This window comes from Coregonus lavaretus (assembly GCF_964263955.1).
Source record: "Coregonus lavaretus genome assembly, chromosome: 18".
Classification (NCBI taxonomy): Eukaryota; Metazoa; Chordata; class Actinopteri; order Salmoniformes; family Salmonidae; genus Coregonus; species Coregonus lavaretus.
In genome coordinates, this window is record NC_140005.1 from 5,529,329 (window position 1) to 5,556,716 (window position 27,388).

General features: G+C 43.9%; 1 protein-coding gene across 2 annotated transcripts in view; it reads right to left on the reverse strand.

Moving 5' to 3' along the window:
• Positions 1-484: 484 nt before the first annotated feature.
• LOC311145395 (synaptosomal-associated protein 25-B-like) overlaps positions 485-27,388 on the reverse strand; it is a gene marked incomplete at both ends in the record, with an annotated part of 34,561 nt that continues 7,657 nt past the window's right edge. Inside the window, 5 exons of one of the 2 annotated variants that reach the window (XM_084181620.1) lie at positions 485-547; positions 711-855; positions 990-1,109; positions 5,726-5,843; positions 10,821-10,869. In XM_084181620.1, the coding sequence (XP_084037746.1) occupies positions 485-547; positions 711-855; positions 990-1,109; positions 5,726-5,843; positions 10,821-10,869 (495 nt within the window). Of the gene's footprint in view, positions 548-710; positions 856-989; positions 1,110-5,725; positions 5,844-6,048; positions 6,167-10,820; positions 10,870-27,388 lie in introns of both variants that reach the window. The other variant, XM_084181621.1, reaches the window with a different exon arrangement.

Consider the following 27,388-nt stretch of genomic DNA (forward strand, 5'->3'; position numbering starts at 1 on the left):
CACTTTATACTTTAGGAGGAGAGACAGAATGGGGGGTAGAGGAACAACTTTAGGAGGAGAGACAGAATGGGGGGTAGAGGAACAACTGTAGGAGGAGAGACAGAATGGGGGGTAGAGGAACCACTTTAGGAGGAGAGACAGAATGGGGGGTAGAGGAACAACTGTAGGAGGAGAGACAGAATGGGGGGTAGAGGAACAACTTTAGGAGGAGAGACAGAATGGGGGGTAGAGGAACAACTGTAGGAGGAGAGACAGAATGGGGGGTAGAGGAACCACTTTAGGAGGAGAGACAGAATGGGGGGTAGAGGACGAGACGATTAACCAGGACTATCATTTTAATAAAAGCCAAAGAGACGACACAGAACAACATTTACAACAGGAAGAAGAGGAGGAGGGGGGTCTTATATGTGCAAACCTACTGAGAAAGTACCATGATAAAAGCATGTTTGGGGTGGGGGGGATTGAAAGCAGTTGTCGCTGCAGCTTAGCCCAACATCTTTGTGGCACGCTGGTTGGCTTCGTCAATCCTGGTCTTGTTGGAATCAGCCTGAGGAGAGAGAGAGTTGGGATGATGTGAAATCATACAAGCAATATCAATCAAGACTAAGTGCAAGTGGACTGTCAACTCAAAGATGGTCAGCCATACGCTAACACTGAAAATGTATTGATTGGTCGTCATTGATTTTCATCGTTATGATCATGGATAGTACCTTGTCCATGATCCTGTCGATCTGGCGGTTCTGGGTGTCGATCTCGTTGCCCATGTCCAGGGCCATGTGACGCAGGTTACCGATGATCCCGCCCACCTGCTCCAGGTTCTCATCCATCTCATTCTCCCGGGCATCGTCCGTTACCCTGGAAACATACATTAGATATTCCATAAAACTGTCTGCAGCTTCGGCGTGGCAGAGGGAGTCCATGTACACACACACACACACACACACACACACACACTCTTACTAACCCATGAACACAGACACACTCCTCACCTGCGGATGAAGCCCCCACTGATGGCCATCTGTTCACGTTCGTCCACCACACGGGCCCCTGGCTGACTGTTCACCACTCCATCCTGGTTGGCCCCCCACGCCTGGCCCCCACCCTTTATCCTGCAGGGACACACACCAGTCAGGGTGTGTAGAGGTGTGTGCGTGTTTGTGTGTGTGGAAACTTTCATTTGATATAATAGGTACATTATACGACAGAAGCCATGCGTAATGACAGCAAGGCCGCCCACCAACAAAGCATGCCAATGGTGTGTATATATACAGTGGGGAAAAAAAGTATTTAGTCAGCCACCAATTGTGCAAGTTTTCCCACTTAAAAAGATGAGAGAGGCCTGTAATTTTCATCATAGGTACACGTCAACTATGACGGACAAATTGAGAAAAAATAATCCAGAATATCACATTGTAGGATTTTTAATGAATTTATTTGCAAATTTGGTCACCTACAAACAAGCAAGATTTCTGGCTCTCACAGACCTGTAACTTCTTCTTTAAGAGGCTCCTCTGTCCTCCACTCGTTACCTGTATTAATGGCACCTGTTTGAACTTGTTATCAGTATAAAAGACATCTGTCCACAACCTCAATCAGTCACACTCCAAACTCCACTATGGCCAAGACCAAAGAGCTGTCAAAGGACACCAGAAACAAAATTGTAGACCTGCACCAGGCTGGAAATACTGAATCTGCAATAGGTAAGCAGCTTGGTTTGAAGAAATCAACTGTGGGAGCAATTACTAGGAAATGGAAGACATACAAGACCACTGATAATCTCCCTCGATCTGGGGCTCCACGCAAGATCTCACCCCGTGGGGTCAAAATGATCACAAGAACGGTGAGCAAAAATCCCAGAACCACACGGGGGGACCTAGTGAATGACCTGCAGAGAGCTGGGACCAAAGTAACAAAGCCTACCATCAGTAACACACTACGCCGCCAGGGACTCAAATCCTGCAGTGCCAGACGTGTCACCCTGCTTAAGCCAGTACATGTCCAGGCCCGTCTGAAGTTTGCTAGAGTGCATTTGGATGATCCAGAAGAGGATTGGGAGAATGTCATATGGTCAGATGAAACCAAAATGGAACTTTTTGGTAAAAACTCAACTCGTCGTGTTTGGAGGACAAAGAATGCTGAGTTGCATCCAAAGAACACCATACCTACTGTGAAGCATGGGGGTGGAAACATCATGCTTTGGGGCTGTTTTTCTGCAAAGGGACCAGGACGACTGATCCGTGTAAAGGAAAGAATGAATGGGGCTATGTATCGTGAGATTTTGAGTGAAAACCTCCTTCCATCAGCAAGGGCATTGAAGATGAAACGTGGCTGGGTCTTTCAGCATGACAATGATCCCAAACACACCGCCCGGGCAACGAAGGAGTGGCTTCGTAAGAAGCATTTCAAGGTCCTGGAGTGGCCTAGCCAGTCTCCAGATCTCAACCCCATAGAAAATCTTTGGAGGGAGTTGAAAGTCCGTGTTGCCCAGCGACAGCCCCAAAACATCACTGCTCTAGAGGAGATCTGCATGGAGGAATGGGACAAAATACCAGCATGTGATTTTCTGGATTTTTGTCCTAACTTTGTCTGTCATAGTTGACATGTACCTATGATGAAAAATTACAGGCCTCTCTCATCTTTTTAAGTGGGAGAACTTGCACAATTGGTGGCTGACTAAATACTTTTTTCCCCCACTGTGTGTGTGTGTGTATATATATATATATGTATATATATGTGTGTTAGATCTATCAATCAATAATTGATCCAAGTACTGATCAGTTCAGTTGTAGTGTATTTACTGTCTTGTCTATGTGGTTGATAGAAGAGACATAAACACACACTAACAGGACGTAAAGCAGGAGACAACACAGACAGACAGACACCAATGGACAGACAGACACCAATAGACAGACACCAATAGACAGAGACAGACACAAATAGACAGAGACAGACACCAATAGACAGAGACAGACACCAATGGACAGACAGACGCCAATGGACAGAGACAGACAGACGCCAATGGACAGACAGGAGGACAGACACGCAGTAAGGAGTAAGGACGCAAATACACAGTGCAAAAAACATTAGGAACACCTGCTCTTTCCATGACAGACTGACCAGGTGAATCCAGGTGAAAGCTATGATCCCTTGAGGTCTCTTGTTAAATCCACTTCAATCAGTGTAGATGAAGGGGAGGAGACAGGTTAAAGAAGGTTTAAGCCTTGAGACAATTGAGACATGGATTGTGTATGTGTGCCATTCAGAGGGTGAATAGGCAAGACAAAATATTTAAGTGCTTTTGAACGGGGTATGGTAGTAGGTGCCAGGTGTACTGGATTGTGTCAAGAACTGCTACACTGCTGGGTTTTTCACGCTCAACAGTTTCCCATGTGTATCAAGAATGGTCCACCACCCAAAGGACATCCAGCCAACTTGACACAACTGTGGGAAGCATTGGAGTCAACATGGGCCAGCATGCATGTGGAACGCTTTCGACACCTTGTAGAGTCCATGCCCTGACGAATTGAGGCTGTTCTGAGGGCAAAAGGCGGCATCTCAATATTAGGAAGGTGTTCTTAATGTTTGGTATACTCGGTGTAGACAGACAGACAGACAGACAAGGACAGACACCCTCTGGTTACTGGAGGGAAAAGGTGGTATGGTACAGTACAGAGGAAGAGCACCATTCTAGGAAGTCCAGTTCGGCTTAATTTTACTTTGACCTTATAGACGTTTCACTACAGCAGTTAAATGTGCATAAAACAATAGCTTTGAAATAAAACTATTGTGGCTTCTAGAGATACTAGTGAGCTACACGATCAAATTTCACACAAAATAACATTAACTCAACTTCCTGAAATGTTTCAACACACACATTAACCACACACAACAACGTAGGTCCCGGGCCTGTCATGTCAGGGACAAATTCTGGATTGATTATTTGAACACTTTACTTGAGCTTAAGATGAAACCTTTCAATGTAAAGTTCAAGTTAGGTGCACAAATCTCAAAACGGACTTTGGACTGTTAGTTTGATTACAGTTTTCTCAAGCAATTTTGGGATCTGTGTTGAAACATATCTAATTTAAAGACCTTCTCTCCCTTCGGTCTCAATATAGAGTTTGATCTGAAGCCATTCCTGTGATTTCTGTGTTTTTTCTACCCATTGTAACTAATATTGTGTTTGTAAGCCTTTATGTTGTAGCCTACTTGGATCTATGATCGTATGTTATCCATTCATGCTTTTTTTTATATGTACTGTTGATATTTGTAAACCAACCAATGAAATCATGCCACAGACGGCCATGATTACAAACACCTGCATGTGTCCATCGAAACGACGCCAGGACAGCGGAGTCACACCACCTTCCGGAGACATTTGAAACCCCACCTCTTTAAGGAATACCTGGGATAGGATAAAGTAATCCTTCTACCTGCCCCCCCCCCCCCCCAAAAAAAAAAAAACATAGTAAAGTGGTTATCCCACTGGCTATAAGGTGAATGCACCGATTTGTAAGTCGCTCTGGATAAGAGCGTCTGCTAAATGACGTAAATGTAAAATATAAAACCTATATAAACCTTATAAAACCCCCATATATAAACCCTATATAAACTGGTGACCTGCAGTGTTTGTCATTATACCCTGATGAAACATTGGAAATAAATGATTGCATCAGAGCGCTGGTAGAGCACGGTGCTTGTAACGCCAAGGTAGTGGGTTCGATCCCCGGGACCACCCATACACAAAAATGTATGCACGCATGACTGTAAGTCGCTTTGGATAAAAGCGTCTGCTAAATGGCATATTATATTATTATATTATTAGCTCCTAGAGTGTTTTCTTTCTGTATCTACAGCAGAACAGCAATGCTCAAATACATCTACACAACTTCTGATCATTTTTTGCTAAACTTTTAATAAAAATATCATCAGTCAAAACAAATTTCACTCTTTAAGTGTTTTGTTCACCGAACATTAACACATTGTCTTCACCAGAAGAGAAATGTGTGCAATTGTGTTCACTGTTTCCGGTAATCAGTAAACTACGGAATAGACTGTGACCTGGATACCTGCTGAAAGAAAAACTAAGGTGTATGTGTTTCTGCCATGCATTCACATAGAAAGCCATAGGCAGTATATTTGTGCATATTTACATTTTAGTCATTTAGCAGACGCTCTTATCCAGAGCGACTTAGAGTTAGTGAGTGCATACATTTTTCACACTGGCCCCCCGTGGGAAACGAACCCACAACCCGGGCTTTGCCAGTGCCATGCTCTACCAACTAAGCTACAGCAGTAATCAGGCCATGCTAAATCGTACTGTAGGCCTACTGCCTCATGTTGTAGCATTATGTAACACGCTGACACAAGTATGTCATGTATGACTGGTTATTTGAAGGAGAAAGTACAGTGGATTAGCCCAGCATGCATCTCTCTCTCTCTCTCTAAGTGCAGAAGGAAGCAGCATAGAAGGCCTTGGGTAAGGTCTGAAGTTGACAGGCCATAGTGTTGTACTGGTCACCATATACTCTACTTAAGGCATTAAAGCAGGCAAGCAGACAGGTAGACAGACAGACAGGCAGGCAGGTAGGTAGGCAGACAGGCAGGCAGACAGGTAGACAGACAGGCAGGCAGTCAGGCAGGAGGTAGACAGTCAGGCAGGCAGACAGTCAGGCAGACAGGCAGGTAGGCAGACAGGCAGACAGGCAAGGCAGGCTGCACCTACTTGTTACAGGGACATGAACAAAGACCACAGAGAGACCCTAGATTGTTCAAATTCTTTTCTGCATCCTTCATGTCCTTATTGATCTGGTCCATCCCCTCCTCGATCCGCTCCAGTTGCTCTGATTATCAACACAAGTCATTCATCCCCACAAAGAACGAGAGCACGTGAGAAAAAAAAAAAGGGGGGAGTGGGAGAGAGAGAGAGAGAGATGGAGGACAAAGGAGAGGAGACAAAAAGAGACTGTGACAAGAGAGACGGACGTCGGACAGCACCACCAACACCACACAGGCTAGAGCCCTGACCCGTCGCCACCGGTTACCTACTTGGCAACACATGGACATAACTGGCCACAGCATTGCCCTAAACCCTTCATATCTTTCTCGGCCTCCTTCAAGTCTTGGTTGACCTTGTTCATGCCATCTTCAAACCGATCCAGTTGCTCTGGTGAGGACAAAGGTAATGAGAGCAGTGAAATGAATCGGATTGGCTCTTGTGATGATTGAGCTCTAAGCTACAGCCTAACAAACACAGCCATAATGCAATGCATTATGGGGCCACGCTGACACACTCGCAGCATTAAAGGCAGTGCATTGAGAGAGAGAGAGAGAAAGAGAGTGACAGATATACAATAAAGAACACAAAAAGGCTGGATTCCAATGCAAAACAACCTCCCTCATTGGGCACTCCTTCACCAACTGCTAGGGCGTAGGGAAGAGAGCACACCTATGAGCACAAGATGTTGAAAATACCTGTTCTTGGTTGAAAATACTTAATTTAACCAATTTTTACTGGGACACGTTTGTATTGGAAACCAGCCAGTGGTTGGTGTGAGTGTGAGAGAGACAGCGAGAGAGAGAGAGGTGATAAACAGACTGAAGGAGGAGTGTAGATGAAGTAAATAAGTGTTGTGAAGCAGTGGATGAAGGGGAAAGCATTATGTAGTAATGTTTGAATGTAAGTTGGGTAGAAACAGTGATCACAGTCCATTCATCCCAAGAGGTTGCCCTAAACCACTGATACATGGTCAGATATTGGTTCATTCCCTAAATGGTGAGTTGGGTTAGTATTGTGGGTACTCTGAGCCCAGACCTGTAGTTAGGGTCAACATCTACCTGGAGTGGGTCCAGGGAGAAGGGAGTGGTCTGTAGCATAGGCAAGGCAGGGTAAGGGAATTCATGGCCGGGGTGGCTTGCTTGTTGATGTGTGAACATTTGTAAAATCCCTGGGTTATTAAGGAACCAGGAACACTGAACTAGACATTTATTTATTCTGCTTCTGTTCTTGTTATATATTAGACATCTGGTTCTAGACTCTCTAGAGGTGGAATCTCTTCAACTGACATCTGGTTCTAGACTCTCTAGAGGTGGAATCTCTTCAACTGACACCTGGTTCTAGACTCTCTAGAGGTGGAATCTCTTCAACACTGACATCTGGTTCTAGACTCTCTAGAGGTGGACTCTCTTCAACTGACATCTGGTTCTAGACTCTCTAGAGGTGGAATCTCTTCAACTGACATCTGGTTCTAGACTCTCTAGAGGTGGAATCTCTTCAACACTGACATCTGGTTCTAGACTCTCTAGAGGTGGAATCTCTTCAACTGACATCTGGTTCTAGACTCTCTAGAGGTGCTCTCTTCAACTCTGACATCTGGTTCTAGACTCTCTAGAGGTGGAATCTCTTCAACACTGACATCTGGTTCTAGACTCTCTAGAGGTGGACTCTCTTCAACTGACATCTGGTTCTAGACTCTCTAGAGGTGGAATCTCTTCAACACTGACATCTGGTTCTAGACTCTCTAGAGGTGGACTCTCTTCAACTGACATCTGGTTCTAGACTCTCTAGAGGTGGAATCTCTTCAACTGACACCTGGTTCTAGACTCTCTAGAGGTGGAATCTCTTCAACTGACACCTGGTTCTAGACTCTCTAGAGGTGGAATCTCTTCAACACTGACATCTGGTTCTAGACTCTCTAGAGGTGGACTCTCTTCAACTGACATCTGGTTCTAGACTCTCTAGAGGTGGAATCTCTTCAACTGACATCTGGTTCTAGACTCTCTAGAGGTGGACTCTCTTCAACACTGACATCTGGTTCTAGACTCTCTGGAGGTGCTCTCTTCAACTCTGACATCTGGTTCTAGACTCTCTAGAGGTGGAATCTCTTCAACACTGACATCTGGTTCTAGACTCTCTAGAGGTAGAATCTCTTCAACATTGACATCTGGTTCTAGACTCTCTGGAGGTGCTCTCTTCAACTCTGACATCTGGTTCTAGACTCTCTAGAGGTGGAATCTCTTCAACTCTGACACCTGGTTCTAGACTCTCTAGAGGTGGAATCTCTTCAACTCTGACATCTGGTTCTAGACTCTCTAGAGGTGGAATCTCTTCAACACTGACATCTGGTTCTAGACTCTCTAGAGGTGGAATCTCTTCAACACTGACACCTGGTTCTAGACTCTCTGGTTCTAGACTCTCTCCAACATTTTACAACCAGAGGAGACTGAATGAATGTGAGTATATGAGATCAGATATAATGTAACTACTGTACGTGCAAATATTCTTGTTAAATGACTTAAAGTAAAGGCAGCAAATCCAGGAGGAGACATCAGTATGTGAGTCAGTGAGCAGCCATTTTGTCTCCCTGCTTCAGCTAATCAGGTATTATGTACTCGATGAGGTGTAATTCAGGTCAACATGTAAGAGTCAGGGAGCGCCTTATTAGAACCACTACACAGAGACCAACGCTCTCATGCACTACCACAAGGCACATGACTGATCATTCCCCGGTGGCTGTGTGTGTGTGTGTGTGTTGGGGTGTGTGCGTCTAGATGTGTGTGTGTGTGTGTTAGTGAGTATGTGCCTGTTGTAGTGGGGGAGGGTTTTGGTGGACTGATCTTCAAATGGACAGAACTTGTATAGCGTTTTTAGATGGTCAGTAATCAAAGTATTATTTGATTGGCTAGAAGCAGACAGACAACATCCTCTTGTCTCGCTGGCATTCTGATGACGCCACAGTGAGGCTCCTTGTCATGTTGGCGAGAGTGGAGACCGCACCATGGCGATAGCTACATTCACTGTAAACTCAGCCGACCCGTGACCGCACCAAAGGCGATAGCTACATTCACTGTAAACTCAGCCGACCCGTGACCGCACCATGGCGATAGCTACATTCACTGTAAACTCAGCCGACCCGTGACCGCACCATGGCGTTAGCTACATTCACTGTAAACTCAGCCGACCCGTGACCGCACCATGGGGTTAGCTACATTCACTGTAAACTCAGCCGACCCGTGACCGCACCATGGCGTTAGCTACATTCACTGTAAACTCAGCCGACCCGTGACCGCACCATGGGGTTAGCTACATTCACTGTAAACTCGGCCGACCCGTGACCGCACCATGGCGTTAGCTACATTCACTGTAAACTCAGCCGACCCGTGACCGCACCATGGCGTTAGCTACATTCACTGTAAACTCAGCCGACCCGTGACCGCACCATGGCATTAGCTACATTCACTGTAAACTCAGCCGACCCGTGACCGCACCATGGCGATAGCTACATTCACTGTAAACTCAGCCGACCCGTGACCGCACCATGGCGTTAGCTACATTCACTGTAATCTCAGCCGATCCGTGCAAATGGAGGTTGCTCTGGTCCTTCCTCCCAGGTCCTGATGGATGGAGCTATGGTGCGTTGGGGTGGAGGGAGGGGCTAAGGTCATTTGAATCTGGGAATCGATTGCTCTGTGGCGGTTGCAGCGAGCAGGATGTCAGCACCATTCCTCAGGAAGCCAGAGGGAAAGGCTCTATGTTCCTGTGACAGGCCTATTAGCGCCCTCTGAAACGTGTGGAACAGAGCCGGGGGCAGGAAGCCGTTTCCATGGAGATGAACACACAATTGAAACCTCTGCCGTGCTGGAACCTGGAACCTGAGCAACGCACTGAATATTGTAGATAGAAATTCCACCAATAGAACGTATATGATCGCTTGCTCTACATGTCAGAGGCATATGTGTTCTACACAATATATTTCTGTTGAAACATTCCATTGAGTTCAATTGAATGCAGAAGTGAATGTGAATGCTTTATAACGACCGTGCTTCTGTTACAAATGTTAACTGGCAATTTGTATACCTCACTGACATCACCATGTGATGTCCACACAACTGAGGCGATCTATTCAGTTGAACTTCTCAGTCTGCTGCATATTCTGAATGGCAGCTACTGAGGTCTGCTTCTCCTGCCTAACCAACCAGTACTATCATGCTGCTTCTCCTGCCTAACCAACCAGTACTATCATGCTGCTTCTCCTGCCTAACCAACCAGTACTATCATGCTGCTTCTCCTGCCTAACCAACCAGTACTATCATGCTGCTTCTCCTGCCTAACCAACCAGTACTATCATGCTTCCACAAGGATCAATTTCCTTAACCAAAGCCTTAACTCAGGGATTCTACAAATGTGTCCTGTTTGAGTGGAAGTGAATGAGATGTTTTGTCACTACCAGTATAACTGATCAGTGTGTCCTCTCGGTAAAGAGCATGTGCTATCAACTAACAACTTCACCTCCGAACCGCAAGGCCGCACGTTTCTCGTAGCCGTGTTTTTCTCAGTTACAGTTATTGAGTCAACAAGCAGTTCACCTCAATACTACAGGTCGTTGTTACCGTCTAATGAGAAAACATACTATACCTCTCATGAGATAAAGATACAAGACAGCAAACAGTTCATACACTATATACAGTATTATAGAAATAACCCAGATACAAAATCATGGTGCTTTTAACTTTCTGACTGCACATGGTATAATAGTGCAATACAATTAGAGTTCTGCACAGTACAGTACATTATAGTTCACTATCTATAGAGTCATGTACAGTTGTCCAATGTTAGAGCTAGGGTTGCAAAATTCCGGTAACTTTCCCCAAAATTCCCTGTTTTTCCTAAAATCCCAATTTAGAAGATTCCTGGAATAAGGAGAGCATATTAAACAGGAATTCCGTAATCCTCCAACCAGGATTTCTGGAAAACCTGGAATATTAATTGGGAAAGTGAACAGAATTTTATAGCGTAATATTGTGTCTCTATAGGGACTTACCTCCCTGTTCATCCAGCATAACCAGAGTCCTGATGCCAGCATCTTTACTCTACGCACCCCGGGTCAGAGAGACAGGGAAGAACAGAGGGGAAGAAGAGGTGAGATAAAACAGTTCAGTGTGAACAGAAGATAAATATAATATATATTATTATTATTATTATAATTATTAAATGGAGGGACACTGTGTTAATAAGATCAGTTTCTCAACAGCTGTTGATCCAGACATCAGATCATACATACAGCTGAGCCCACTGCAAAATTACCCGTTTCTCTGGTCTTACTATTTATAGGATGTGTTTGGGTAAAAATAACATTTTAGTTTTATTCTATAAACTACTGACAATATTTCTCCCAAATTCCAAATAAAAATATTGTCATTTAGAGCATTTATTTGCAGAAAATGACAACTGGTCAAAATAACAAAAAAGATGCACTGTTGTCAGACCTCGAATAATGCAAAGAAAATAAGTTCATGTTAATTTTTAAACAACACAATACTAATGTTTCAACTTAGGAAGAGTTCAGAAATCAATATTTGGTGGAATAACCCAGATTTTCAATCACAGCTTTCATGCGTCTTGGCATGCTCTCCACCAGTCTTTCACATTGATGTTGGGTGACTTTATGCCACTCCTGGCGCAAAAATTCAAGCAGCTCGGCTTTGTTTGATGGCTTGTGACCATCCATCTTCCTCTTGATCACATTCCAGAAGTTTTCAATGGGGTTCAGGTCTGGAGATCGGGCTGGCCATGACAGGGTCTTGATCTGGTGGTCCTCCATCCACACCTTGATTGACCTGGCTGTGTGGCATGGCACATTGTCCTGCTGAAAAAACCAATCCTCAGAGTTGGGGAACAATGTCAGAGCAAAAGGAAGCACGTTTTCTTCTAGCACAACCTTGTACGTGGCTTGATTCATGCATCCTTCACAAAGACAAATCTGCCCGATTCCAGCCTTGCTGAAGCACCCCCAGATCATCCCCAATCCTCCACCAAATTTCACAGTGGGTGCAAGACACTGTGGCTTGTAGGCCTCTCCAGGTCTCCGTCTAACCATTAGACGACCAGGTGTTGGGCAAAGCTGAAAATTGGACTCATCAGAGACGATGACCTTACTCCAGTCCTCTACGGTCCAATCCTTATGGTCTTTTGCAAACCTCTGCCTGGCTCTTCTTTGCTTCTCATTGATGAAGGGCTTTTTTCTAGCTTTGAACGACTTCAGCCCTGCCCCTAGGAGCCTGTTTCGAACCGTCCTCGCCTTGCACTTCACCCCAGCTGCCGTTTGCCATTATTTTTGTAGGTCACTTGATGTCATCCTACTGTTGTTGAGTGACATTCGAATGAGTTGGCGGTCATCCCGGTCAGTAGAGAGTCGTTTTCGCCCTCTGCCGGTCTGTAGCTTTGTTGTCCCCAATGTCTGCTGCTTGACCTTGTTCTTATGAACCGCCGTCTTTGAAATTTTAAGGATGGAAGCAACCTGACGCTCACTGTATCCTTCTGCCAGTAAAGCCAGAATTGAACCCTTCTTTTCCTCACTCAAAACTTTCCTTTTCAACTCTTTTGGCACAGTCAATAGTTCTTTTTTTAATTAATATTACTTTTGAGGTACTATTAGCACTGTTTTTACCATCCAGCTGGTCCTATTGCAAGAGGATAGTGATGACCACGGCAGTGGTTTTAATACTTTTCCTCATTAAATAAGATTTGGTTCAGGTGATCACCTAATCAGTACCCAATTCAGTAGAATGAGGTGTGCCTGTGTTGGAATTCAACAGACACTGGAATGGAATGGCTGTCATACATGTAGAGATGCTGATTTAAGAAAGATTTGCAGTGGTCTCTTAATTTTTTCCACAGCTGTATATGGGACGTGGGTTATAAATATAAATATATAATAAGCCATTTAGCAGACGCTTTTATCCAAAGCGACTTACAGTCATGCGTGCATACATTTTTTTTGTGTTTGGGTGGTCCCGGGGATCGAACCCACTACCTTGGCGTTACAAGCGCCGTGCTCTACCAGCTGAGCTACAGAGGACCACTAGACAGAGTGACAGCCATGTACCTAGGGAGTTGGGACAGCTTTTAGAATGTTGAATATTGTTCTAATAGATGCGGTAAAGGGGTCAGAACGCAGATGTTCCATTGACCAGATTGGCGCACATTCAACAAATCTGTTCTAACAAAGTGGATGTTCATCAAATCCGTCATGATTTATGTATTGTAACAGACCCACAATGTGGTAACTTAAGTCTTAAGTTGGATATATTTGGCTGTTTTTCGCTACATAACATGTAGAAGGTGTCCCTTTTCAGGTTTAGAAGAAATGACTTCTAAATGCTAACTCCTGTTTGTATACCGTAAGCTGGTTAGCATAGCTAGCATTCAGAAATCGGTGGTGGTAGTCAAAGTCGTTTTTTAACTGGAATGCAGTTGATTGGTAACAATGACATGTTGGGGTTGACATCCATACAAGCATTATACTATAATTTTGCTGGGAGGCAATGAGGAGACTCAGGACCTTTCCCCCACGTGTTTCTATGGCAATTCCATTGTTTTGGTCACGTTCGATTGACCTCTTTGCCTCATCCATTCTTGAAATTCAGTTACATAGCATTATTTAAATATTTCCCATGTAATGTTAATGGGGAGCTAACATGGCTGCCATATCATTTTGTAGTGTCCTGTAAATGCATCATAATGCAGAAACCTCAATGGCTGGATAGAGTCAATGTGAAGTGCAGTTTATCCATAAGGTGTTCAGTGGTGATGCAGTGTATGGTACTAGTGCTGAAGTACAGAGTAACTCATAGAGCTGTGGTGAGAGATGCAACATCACCTCCTTTGGGCAAAACAAGGCTCTATTGAAATAGATAAATGATCCTATTTGACTTCAGAAAACCCTGAAGAGTGTATTATCATAACTGCTTTTAGAGAATGTAAAGTGATATCTATTAGACTGACTCAGAACACAACAGGTTTAAGGATGACAAAGAAGCTTCTACTAAACTAATGAATATGTTATGTTGCAGATCCCACAGGGTTTGAACCCCCTTCTCCCTGACTAGCCAGCGACAGAACTGCACTTCCAACAACCTGACCTTTTTATTCAGCTGATGTGATTGAAATTACTTTTGCTCGCACGCACGCATACCAAGGAATGTAAAGAGACGCGCACACACACACACACACATACATACATGCACACACCCATGCACGCACAGCACAGGCATACACTGAACCCTCTGGCCCCATCACACACACACCACATCCCCTCAGGCATACACACATTAACAGCTGAACCATGAAACAGTTAAGGCAGAGGATATGTGGGGCGAAGAGACCGCTGATTATATATTCAGGGGGTTTCCATTATGGCCTGCATAGGTTGACCTCAAAGTGCTTTTGGAGTGAACAGCAAAGAAGAGGACTGGCCACCTCTCGGAGCCTGGTTCCTCTCTACCCAGTACAGCCAGAAGAGGACTGGCCACCCCTCTGAGCCTGGTTCCTCTCTACCCAGCACAGCCAGAAGAGGACTGGCCACCCCTCTGAGCCTGGTTCCTCTCTACCCAGCACAGCCAGAAGAGGACTGGCCACCCCTCTGAGCCTGGTTCCTCTCTACCCAGCACAGCCAGAAGAGGACTGGCCACCCCTCTGAGCCTGCTTCCTCTCTAGGTTCCTGCCTTCTAGGGAGTTTTTCCTAGCCACTGGGCTTCTACCTCTGTATTGCTTGCTCTTTGAAGTTTTAGGCTGGGTATATGTAAAGCACTTTGTGACAACTGCTGATGTAAAAAGGGCTTCATAAAATACATTTGATTGATTGATTCAACATAGCACAGATCTTTAGCACTGATTTCAAAATGACATGCATCTATCAATGCCCTGTTGTGTGGAAGATTAGATGTTTTATAGATCATACAATCTGCACAGTCACTTACTATTGCCTTCACTAATGAACCATCAGGTATATAGCAGAGGGCGGCGCTATAGGAGGATGGACTCATTGGAATTTTGGAATGGAGTTTTAAAAAACAACAACAACAACAACAACATGGAAACCATGAGTTTGATACCTTTCCATCCAGCCATTCCAACCTGTCCTAGAGCTATACGAGGATGGGACAGATCTTAGTGACGTGGCGAGCGATTGTCATTGATTTTATCGTTGTGCGATATCGCGGTCTCCTGTACTGACCTTCAGTCGCCATGACTACGACCTCGCTGTATACCCTCGCTGCTCAGCCATTTTGTCGACCAGAGTCAGTTGCATGACATATGATATTCATAGCGTGTATGATTTAGTGCATGTCATTCTAATACAGCTAGCATACACACAAATAGATATGAGAAATGTAGTGGAAGTAGGCCTATGAGGCATGGAAATAGACTTGATAGCACCCGATGCTTCTCTTAAACATGTGATATTTATGGGTCAATTTTACACAATGACCCAATTACATGGAGACATATGACACTAGTATTACTGTGGGTTGGACACACATTTCTAGTTGTTATGGATCCCCATTAGTTCCTGCCAAGGCAGCAGCTACTCTTCCTGGGGTTTATTATGTATCCCCATTAGTTCCTGCCAAGGCAGCAGCTACTCTTCCTGGGGTTTATTATGGATCCCCATTAGTTCCTGCCAAGGCAGCAGCTACTCTTCCTGGGGTTTATTATGGATCCCCATTAGTTCCTGCCAAGGCAGCAGCTACTCTTCCTGGGGTTTATTATGGATCCCCATTAGTTCCTGCCAAGGCAGCAGCTACTCTTCCTGGGGTTTATTATGGATCCCCATTAGTTCCTGCCAAGGCAGCAGCTACTCTTCCTGGGGTTTATTATGGATCCCCATTAGTTCCTGCCAAGGCAGCAGCTACTCTTCCTGGGGTTTATTATGGATCCCCATTAGTTCCTGCCAAGGCAGCAGCTACTCTTCCTGGGGTTTATTATGGATCCCCATTAGTTCCTGCCAAGGCAGCAGCTACTCTTCCTGGGGTTTATTATGGATCCCCATTAGTTCCTGCCAAGGCAGCAGCTACTCTTCCTGGGGTTTATTATGGATCCCCATTAGTTCCTGCCAAGGCAGCAGCTACTCTTCCTGGTTTTTATTATGGATCCCCATTAGTTCCTGCCAAGGCAGCAGCTACTCTTCCTGGGGTTTATTATGGATCCCCATTAGTTCCTGCCAAGGCAGCAGCTACTCTTCCTGGTGTTTATTATGGATCCCCATTAGTTCCTGCCAAGGCAGCAGCTACTCTTCCTGGGGTTTATTATGGATCCCCATTAGTTCCTGCCAAGGCAGCAGCTACTCTTCCTGGGGTTTATTATGGATCCCCATTAGTTCCTGCCAAGGCAGCAGCTACTCTTCCTGGGGTTTATTATGGATCCCCATTAGTTCCTGCCAAGGCAGCAGCTACTCTTCCTGGGGTTTATTATGGATCCCCATTAGTTCCTGCCAAGGCAGCAGCTACTCTTCCTGGGGTTTATTATGGATCCCCATTAGTTCCTGCCAAGGCAGCAGCTACTCTTCCTGGGGTTTATTATGGATCCCCATTAGTTCCTGCCAAGGCAGCAGCTACTCTTCCTGGGGTCTGGCAAAATTAAGGCAGTTATACAATAAAAACATTACAATACATTCATAACATATTTCACAACACACCAAGTGTGTGTCCTCAGGCCCCTACTCTACTACCACATATCTACAACACAAAATCCATGTGTACATGTGTGTATAATGCGTATGCTATCATGTGTGTGTATGCATGTGTCTGTGCCTATGTTTGTGTTGCTTCACAGTCCCCGCTGTTCCATAAGGTGTATTTTTATCTGTTTTTTTAAATCTGATTCTACTGCTTGCATCAGTTACTTGACGTGGAATAGAGTTCCATGTAGTCATGGCTCTATGTAGTACTGTGCGCCTCCCATAGTCTGTTCTGGACTTGAGGACTGTGAAGAGACCTCTGGTGGCATGTCTTGTGGGGTATGCATGGATGTCCGAGCTGTGTTCTAGTAGTTTAAACAGATGTAATGTAAATAGTCCGGGTGGCCATTTGATTAATTGTTCAGCAGTCTAATGGCTTGGGGTTAGAGGCTGTTAAGGAGCCTTTTGGACCTAGAGCACCTTGAAGCTTTTTCTTGAGTGGGCAGCTTGATGAAAGCCAGTCAATATTTAAATCACCCAGAAAATATACCTCTCTGTTAATATCACAGACATTTCACACATGCTATCCAGATCCTGACTGTTAGCACTTGGTGATCTATAGCAGCTTCCCACAATAATGTATTTAACATGAGATCCTCTCTAAGCTTTATAGGAATGTGGTTCTGAATATAAACAGCAACACCTCCACCACTGTCATTTCTGTATTTTCTGTGAACGTTATAACCTTGTATTGCTACCATTGTATCATCAAAGGTATTATCTAAGTGAGTTTCAGAGATAGTCAGAATATGAATGTCATCTGTTACTAGCAAGTTATTAATTTCATGAACCTTGTTTCTTAAGCTACATACAGTGCCTTGCAAAAGTATTTCACCCCACTTGGTGTTTTTCCTATTTTGTTGCATTATAACCTGTAATTTAAATTGATTTTTATTTGGATTTCATGTAATGGACATACACAAAATAGTCCAAATTGGTGAAGTGGAATGAAAAAAATAAAACATAAATAACTGAAAAGTGGTGCGTGCATATGTATTCACCCCCTTTGCTATGAAGCCCATAAATAAGATCTGGTGCAACCAATTACCTTCAGAAGTCACATAATTAGTTAAATAAAGTCCACCTGTGTGCAATCTAAGTGTCATATGATCTGTCACATGATCTCAGTTTATATATACACCTGTTCTGAAAGGCCCCAGAGTCTGCAACACCACTAAGCAAGGGGCACCACCAAACAAGCGGCACCATGAAGACCAAGGATCTCTCCAAACAGGTCAGGGACAAAGTTGTGGAGAAGTACAGATCAGGGTTGGGTTATAAAAAAATATCAGAAACTTTGAACATCCCACGGAGCACCATTAAATCCATTATTTAAAAAAATTGAAAGAATATGGCACCACAACAAGCCTGCCAAGAGAGGGCCACCCACCAAAACTCACGGACCAGGCAAGGAGGGCATTAATCAGAGAGGCAACAAAGAGCCCAAAGATAACCCTGAAGGAGCTGCAATGCTCCAGAGCGGAAATTGGAGTATCTGTCCATAGGACCACTTGAAGCCGTACACCACAGAGCTGGGCTTTACGGAAGAGTGGCCAGAAAAAAAAGCAAATACGTTTGGTGTTCGCCAAAACGCATGTGGGAGGCTCCCCAAACATATGGAAGAAGGTACTCTGGTCAGATGAGAATAAATTTGAGCTTTTTGGCCATCAAGGAAAACGCTATGTCTGGCGCAAACCCAACACCTCTCATCACCCCGAAAACACCACCCCCACAGTGAAGCATGGTGGTGGCAGCATCATGCTGTGGGGATGTTTTTCATCGGCAGGGACTGGGAAACTGGTCAGAATTGAAGGAATGATGGATGGCGCTAAATACAGGGAAATTATTGAGGGAAACCTGTTTCAGTCTTCCAGAGATTTGAGACTGGGACGGAGGTTCACCTTCCAGCAGGACAATGACTCTAAGCATACTGCAAAAGCAACACTTGAGTGGTTTAAGGGGAAACATTTAAATGTCTTGGAATGGCCTAGTCAAAGCCCAGACCTCAATCCAATTGAGAATCTGTGGTATAACTTAAAGATTGCTGTACACCAGCGGAACCCATCCAACTTGAAGGAGCTGGAGCAGTTTTGCCTTGAAGAATGGGCAAAAATCCCAGTGGCTAGATGTGCCAGGCTTATAGAGACATACCCCAAGGGACTTGCAGCTGTAATTGCTGCAAAAGGTGGCTCTACAAAGTATTGACTTTGGGGGGGTGAATAGTTATGCATGCTCAAGTTTTCAGTTTTTTGGTCTTATTTCTTGTTTGTAAAATAAATAAATATATTTTGCATCTTCAAAGTGGTAGGCATGTTGTGTAAATCAAATGATACAATCCCCCCCAAAAAATCCATTTTAATTGCAGGTTGTAAGGCAACAAAATAGGAAAATGCCAAGGGGGGTGAATACTTTCGCAAGCCACTGTATGTTAACGTGGGCTATTTTGAGCACTTTTCTGGGATGCTTGCTTGGTTTCATTGTTTACTGGGAAGCTTAGCAGGAGTAGATATGCTCATGTTATTTATGTTAGTGCAGGGTAAGCTGCACACAGTGGACTTCCTACTAGGGCACACCGCTTCAGTGCTAACAGCATAAATCTGGTTCATAGGCACATAATTGCTGCATACAATAGCTGTAGGATCAGCAGAAGCAATCAGGGCAGTTAGAGGTACATAAATTAGGTTACTTACATTGTGTCTACCATGCCCCTGGTATAATGTACATTTGCTAAAGCATTATGACGACTCAGCGACACAATGGTAGGGATTAACTGAGCTGGGCTTGGGTCATTGATAAGTAATATGTTTTCACCATAGATATGTTGTCTATGGTTTGCACCGTCTGCAAAGTTTTCAGCTTTTGTCTGTGTCATTTTGTTTACATACTCAAATCTGGACCATCTTTTTCTACATTATAGAATATGGACCATCTCTTTCTACATTCTAGAATCTGGACCAACTCTTTCTACATTCTAGAATCTGGACTATCTTGTTCTGTGTGTGTGTGTGTGTTTGTGTGTGTGTGTGTGTGTCTGTCTGTCTGTGTGAGATTAGGGTTTTACAGATGACCATCAGATCCCGTCTCTCTGGAGATAGCCACCAACCAGTAGCATTTATTATTATCCTCTTGCTATCTCCCTCCAGCACTTCCACAGAGTCCTAATAAAACAGACTTTATAATACTGCCTCTCTCCCTCCACCACTTCCACAGAGTCCTAATAAAACATACTTATAATATTGTCTCTCTCCCTCCACCACTTCCACAGAGTCCTAATAAAACATACTTATAATATTGTCTCTCTCCCTCCACCACTTCCACAGAGTCCTGGTAAAACATACTTTATATAATACTGTCTCTCTCCCTCCACCACTTCAACAGAGTCCTGATATAACAGACTTTAAAATACTGTCTCTCTCCCCTCATCGTGAATGGCTCAAAGCTTATATGGGGGATAGAGAGATAGATTCAACCCCTCATTGGTTTGTTCAAATCTTTGGATTTAAATTTTGCACTGGAATATATGCCTGATGCTCCACTGAATGTTAAATAGGTGGTCCCATCTGCATCACGGGTCAAGTGATGTATATACCTACAGATTAAGCTAATGATATGGTTCGTTGCTAAATTAATAAACCCCAGTCAAGTCTATGTCATCTCAGTCAATGACAACCTTATGGAGCATTATTTATAACAGGGTGGCTCAGTGAATAACAGTTTACGGGGCTGAGTAGAGCTAGACTAGAGTGTTATAATGCTTTAGAACAGGGTGGCTCAGTAGATAACTCAGTTTATGGGGCTGAGTAAAAATCGAATAAAAAAAATTAAACCAAAAAAGTGTTAAACAAATGAAAATATATTTTATATTTGAGATTCTTCAAATAAACACCCTTTGCCTTGATGACAGCTTTGCAAACTCATGGCATTCTCTCAACCAGCTTCACCTGGAATGCTTTTCCAACAGTCTTGAAGGAGTTCCCACATATGCTGAGCATTTGTTGGCTGCTTTTAATTCACTCTGCCGTCCGACTCATCCCAAACCATCTCAATTGGGTTGAGGTCGGTGGATTGTGGAGGCCAGGTCATCTGATGCATCACTCCATCACTCTCCTTCTTGGTAAAATAGCCCTTACACAGCCTGGAGGTGAGGTGTGTTGGGTCATTGTCCTGTTGAAAAAGAAATGATAGTCCCAGTAAGCCCAAACCAGATGGGATGGCTTATCGCTGCAGAATTCTGTGGTAGCCATGCTGGTTAAGTGTGCCTTGAATTCTAAAAAAAATCACAGACAGTGTAACCAGCAATGCACCCCCACACCATAACACCTCCTCCTCCATGCTTTACGGTGGGAACTACACATGCGGAGATTATCCGTTCACCCACACCGCGTCTCACAAAGACACAGCGGTTTGAACCAAAAATCTCAAATTTGGACTCCAGACCAAAGGACACATTTTCATTGGTCTAATGTCCATTGCTCATGTTTCTTGGCCCAAGCAGGTTTCTTCTTATTATTGGTGTCCTTTAGTAGTGGTTTCTTTGCAGCAATTCGACCATGAAGGCATGATTCACACAGTCCCCTCTGAACAGATGATGTTAAGATGTTTCTGTTACTTGAACTCTGTGAAGCATTTATTTGGGCTGCAATTTCTGAGGCTGGTAACTCTAATTAACTTTCCTCTGCAGCAGAGGTAACTCCGGGTCTTCCATTCCTGTGGCGGTCCTCATGAGAGCCAGTTTCATCATAGCGTTTGATGGTTTTTGCGACTGCACTTGAAGAAACTTTCAAAGTTTTGACTGACCTTCATGTCTTAAAGTAATGATGGACTGTCGTTTTTCTTTGCTTATTTGAGCTGTTCTTGCCATAATATGGACTTGGTCTTTTACCAAATAGGGCTATGTTCTGTATAACCCCCTTACCTTGTCACAACACAACTGATTGGCTCAAACGCATTAAGAAGGAAATAAATTCCACAAATGTACTTTTAAGAAGGCACACCTGTTAATTGAAATGCATTCCAGGTGACTACCTCATGAAGCTGGTTGAGAGAATTCCAAGAGTGTGCAAAGCTGACATCAAGGCAAAGGGTGGCTATTTGAAGAATCTCAAATATAAAACATATTTTAATTTGTTTAACACTTTTTTGGTTACTACATGATTCCATATGTTTTATTTCATAGTTTTGATGTCTTCACTATTATTTTACAATTTAAATATTTTTAGCAAATAAAGAAAAACCCTTAAATGAGTAGGTGTGTCCAAACTTTTGACTGGTAGTGTGTGTGTATATATATATATATATATAGAAGTTTGGGGTCACTTAGACATTTCCTTGTTTTCCATGAAAACATACATGAAATTAGTTTGAATAGGAAATATAGCAAAATGCATAGGAAATGTAGTCATTGACAAGGTTAGAAATAATGGTTTTTAATAGAAATAATAATTGTATCCTTCAAACTTTGCTTTCGTCAAAGAATCCTCAATTTGCAGCAATTACAGCCTTGCAGACTTTTGGCATTCTAGTTGTCAATTTGATGAGGTAATCTGAAGAGATTTCACCCCATGCTTCCTGAAGCACCTCCCACAAGTTGGATTGGCTTGATGGGCACTTCTAACGTACCATACGGTCAAGCTGCTCCCACAACAGCTCAATAGGGTTGAGATCTGGTGACTGTGCTGGCCACTCCATTATAGACAGAATACCAGCTGAATTCTTCTTCCCAAAAATAGTTATTGCATAGTTTGGAGCTGTGCTTTGGGTCATTGTCCTGTTGTAGGAGGTAATTGCCTCCAATCAAGCGCCGTCCACAGGGTATGGCATGGCGTTGCAAAATGGAGTGATAGCCTTCCTTCTTCAAGATCCCTTTTACCCTGAACAAATCTCCCACTTTACCACCACCAAAGCCCCCCCAGACCATCACATTGCCTCCACCAAGCTTGACAGATGGCATCAAGCACTCCTCCAGCATCTTTTCATTTGGTCTGCGTCTCACAAATGTTCTTCTTTGTGATCCGAACACCTCAAACTTCGATTTGTCTGTCCATAACACTTTTTTTTCCAATCTTCCTCTGTCCAGTGTCTGTGTTCTTTTGCCCATCTTTTCTTTTTATTGGCCAGTCTGAGATATGGCTTTTTCTTTGCAACTCTGCCTAGAAGGTCAGCATCCCGGAATCGCCTCTTCACTGCTGATGTTGAGACTGGTGTTTTGTGGGTGCTATTTAATGAAGCTGCCAGTTGAGGACCTGTGAGGCGCCTGTTTCTCAAACTAGACACTCTAATGTATTTGTCCTCTTGCTCAGTTGTGCTCCAGGGCCTCCCACTCCTCTTTCTATTCTGGTTAGAGACAGTTTGCGCTGTTCTGTGAAGGGAGTAGTACACAGCGTTGTATGAGATCTTCAGTTTCTTGGCAATTTCTCGCATGGAATAGCCTTCATTTCTCAGAACAAGAATAGACTGACGAGTTTCAGAAGGAAGTTATTTGTTTCTGGCCATTTTGAGCCTGTAATTGAACCCACAATTTCTGATGCTCCAGATACTCAACAAGGTCAGTTTTATTGCTTCTTTAATCAGCACAACAGTTTTCAGCTGTGCTAACATAATTGCAAAAAGGTTTTCAAATTATCAATTAGCCTTTTAAAATGATAAACTTGGATTAGCAAACACAACGTGCCATTGGAACACAGGACTAATGGTTGCTGATAATGGGCCTCTGTACGCCTATGTAGATATTCCATAAGAAAAATCATCAGTTTCCAGCTACAATAGCCATTTACAACATTAATGTCTACACTGTATTTCTGATCAATTTGATGTTATTTTAAATGGACAAAAAAATTGCTTTTCTTTCGAAAACAAGGACATTTCTAAGTGACCCCAACCTTTTGAATGGTAGTGTATATACTGTGGGCTCCAAAATTACTGGCACCTGTGACTGGCAATGCACAAACAATACTTAAAAAAATATAAACAACATAATTATAGAGATAAACTGAAAATACCAACATGTGAGAAATACTGTACTATATTAATGTTCCAATGGAACCCACCAAAATCATTTATTGATTTAATTAAAAATCAATGTCCTCCAAATCAAGGTTTCACAATTAATGGCACCCTTAAAGATTATTGTAAATAACATCTACCAAAATTAATCCATGAATTAAATTCCACTTTTTTAAGTTGATCTAAGTCTTAAGGAACTATATTGAGCCATTACATCACTTCCTGTTTCACTAGGGTATAGAAATGAGGTAACACGCATGCAATATCCCTTTGTCATCCAACACCATGAAGAAAACAAAATAACTGGCAGTTCAAAAGAGACAGATGGTCGTAGACCTTCATAAATCTGGTAATGGCTACAAGACGATCCACAAACGATTGAATATACCACTGAGCACTGTCAGGGCAATTTTTACAAAATTTAAAAGATATGGAACAGTTGAAAACCTCACGGTAGAGGACGCAAATGCATTTTGCCCCCCAGGATAGGGAGGAGGATGGTGAGAGAAGCAACAAAACCCCCAAGAATCACTGTGAAAGAATTGCAGGCCACCAGTCTCCCGAGTGGCGCAGTGGTCTAAGGCACTGCATTGCAGTGCTAGCTGTGCCACTAGAGATACTGGCTCGAATCCAGGCTCTGTCGTAGCCGGCCACGACCGGGAGACCCATGGGGCGGCGGTGCACAATTGGCCTAGTGTCGTCCAGGGTAGGGGAGGGAATGGACGGCAGGGATGTAGCTCAGTTGGTAGAGCATGGCGTTTGCAACGCCAGGGTTGTGGGTTCGATTCCCACGGGGGGCCAGTATATAAAATAAAAAGATAATGTAAGTCGCTCTGGATAAGAGCGTCTGCTTAATGACTAAAATGTAATGTAAATGTGGCGTCTTGGGGTCACCAGGTTTTAAAAAGCACCATCAGATGCCACCTCCACAACCACAGGCTCTTTGGAAGGGTTGCCAGAAAAAGCCCTTTCGACCCCAAGACACAGACGCAAGCGCTGGGAGTTTGCCAAACGTCATTTAAATTATGACTGGAAGAAGGTGCTCTGGTCAGATAAGACCAACATTTTACGTTTTGGTCAGATACAGCATCAGCATGTTTGGCGTCGAAACAGAGATGCATACAAGGAGAGGCACCTCATACCCACGGTGAAATACATGGTGGGACGATATTCACTAAGTACTAAATGAGGAGTGCCAATAATTATGAAACCTTGATTTTGGTGACATTTCTTTTGTATTAAATAATTGTATGATTTTGGTTGGTTCCATTGTAACATTAATAAAGTACAGTATTTCTCACATGTTGGTATTTTGAGTTTATCTCTATAAATATATTGTTTATATTTTTTTAAGTATTGCTTGTGAATTGCCAGTCAGGCGTGGCAGTAATTTTGGAGCCCACTGTATATGTATAGACATTATGGACAGTATGTGGATAGAACATTTAGTATATCTGTAGAATACTTAGGATAGAATAGTATATATACAGCAATAGTTGAATAAGATGGCATTGACTAGAATACAGTATCTTCATATGAAATGAGTAAAACAGTATGGAAACATTATTAAAGTGACCAGTGATTCCATGTCTATAGGGCAGCAGCCTCTAAGGTGCAGGGTGGAGTAACCAGGTGGTACCCAGCTATTGACAGTTTAAGTTCAGGGCAAGGTTGGGTGGAGGCCAGCTAGCTATTTAACAGTCTGATGGAAATTAAAATAAAAGCTGTTTTTCAGTCTCTCTGTCCCAGCTTTGATGCACCTGTACTGACCTCGCCTTCTGGATGAAAGTGAGGTGAACAGGCCGTGGCTCGGGTGGTTGATGTCCTTGATGATCTTTTTGGCCTTCCTGTGACATTGGGTTCTGTAGATGTACTGGAGGGCAGGCAGTGTGCCCCCGGTGATGCGTTGGGCCGACTGCACCACCCTCTGGAGAGCCCTGCGGTTGTGGTAGGTGCAGTTGCCGTACCAGGCGGTGATGCAGCCCGACAGGATGCTGTTAATGGTGCATCTGTAAAAGTTTGTGAGGGTCTTAGGGGCCAAGCCGAATTTCTTCTGTGTTGAGGATCAGCGTAGTGGAGGTGTTGTTTCCTACCTTCACCACCTGGGGGTGTCCCGTCAGGAAGTCCAGGACCCAGTTGCACATGGCAGGGTTCAGGCCCAGGGCGCCGAGCTTGATGATGAGCTTGGAGGGTACTATGGTGAATGATAGCGGGGTGAACAGGCCTTGGCTTGGGTGGTTGAGCGGTAGTTGATGAATAGCCATTTAGTTCAGTTACCTTTGCTTTCTTGGGTACAGGAACAATGGTGGACACCTTGACGCAAGTGGGGACAACAGACTGGGATAGGGAGAGATTGAATATGTCCGTAAACACTCCTGCCAGCTGGTCTGCGCATGCTCTGAGGACGTGGCTAGAGATGCCATCAGGGCCAGCAGCCTTGCGAGGGTTAACACACCTAAATGTCTTACTCACGTCTGCCACGGAGAACGAGAGCCCACAGTCCTCAGGAGCGTTCCGAGTCGGTGGCACTGTGTTATCCTCAAAGTGGGCGAAGAAGGTGTTTAGCTTGTCATGGAGCAAGACGTCGGTGTCGGCGACATGGCTGGTTTTCCCTTTGTAATTCGTGATTGTCTGGAGTCCCTGCCACATACGTCTCATGTCTGAGCCGTTGAATTGCGACTCCACTTTGTCTCTGTACTGACGTTTTGCCTGTTTGGTTGCCTTATGGAGGGTATAACTGCAATGTTTGTATTCAACCATATTCCCAGTCACCTTGCCGTGGTTAAATGCGGTGGTTCGCACTATCAGTTTTACGTGAATGCTGCCATCTATCCACGGTTTCTGGTTTGGGTAGGTTTTAATAGTCACAGTGGGAACAACATCCCTATACACTTCCTGATGAACTCAGTCACCATGTCAGTGTATATGTCAATGTTATTCTTGAAGCATGGATTCCGATTGGTCAGACCAGCATTGAATAGACCTTAGCATGGGTACTTCCTGTTTGAGTTTCTTCCTATAGGAAAGGAGGAGCAGAATGGAGACGTGATCTGATTTGCCCAAGGGAGGGTGGGGGATGGCCTTGTAGCCATCCCGGAAGGGAGAGTAACAATGCTCGAGAGTTTTTGAAGTCTGAGTACTACAGTCAATGTGTTGATAGAACTTCGGTACCGTTTTCTTCAGATTTGATTTGTTAAAGTCCCCAGCAGTTTGCACAAAGTCCAGTGTAGTTCCTTGAGGGCCATCATGGTATTGGCTTGAGGGGGAATATACACGGCTGTGACGATAACTGAAGATAATTTTCTTGGGAGGTAATATGGTTGGCATTTGATTGTGAGGTATTCTAGGTCGGGTGAACAAAAGGACTTGAGTTCCTGTATGTTATCACAATCACACCATGAGTAGTTAATCATGAAACATACACCACCGCCTTTCTTCTTCCCGGAGAGTTCTTTATTCCTGTCTGTGCGAAGTACTGAGAACCCAGCTGGCTGTATGGGCGGGGACAGTATATCCGGAGAGAGGCATGATTCCGTGAAACAGAGTATGTTACAGTTCCTAATGTCTCTCTGGAAGGAGATCCTCGCCCTGAGCTTGTCTACTTATTGTCCAGGGACTGAACATTAGCGAGTAATATACTCGGAAGCGGTGGATGGTGTGCATGCCTCCTGAGTCGGACTAGAAGTCCACTCCGAATACCTCTTCTCCGCCGATGGCGTCGTTGAGCAGCCTCTGGGATAAGTTCAATTGCCTTGGAGGTTATGAACAAAGGATCCAATTCGGGAAAGTCATATTTCTGGTCGGAATGCCGGTGAGTTACCGCCACTCTGATATCCCAAAGTAATTTCTGTCTGTATATAATAACACAA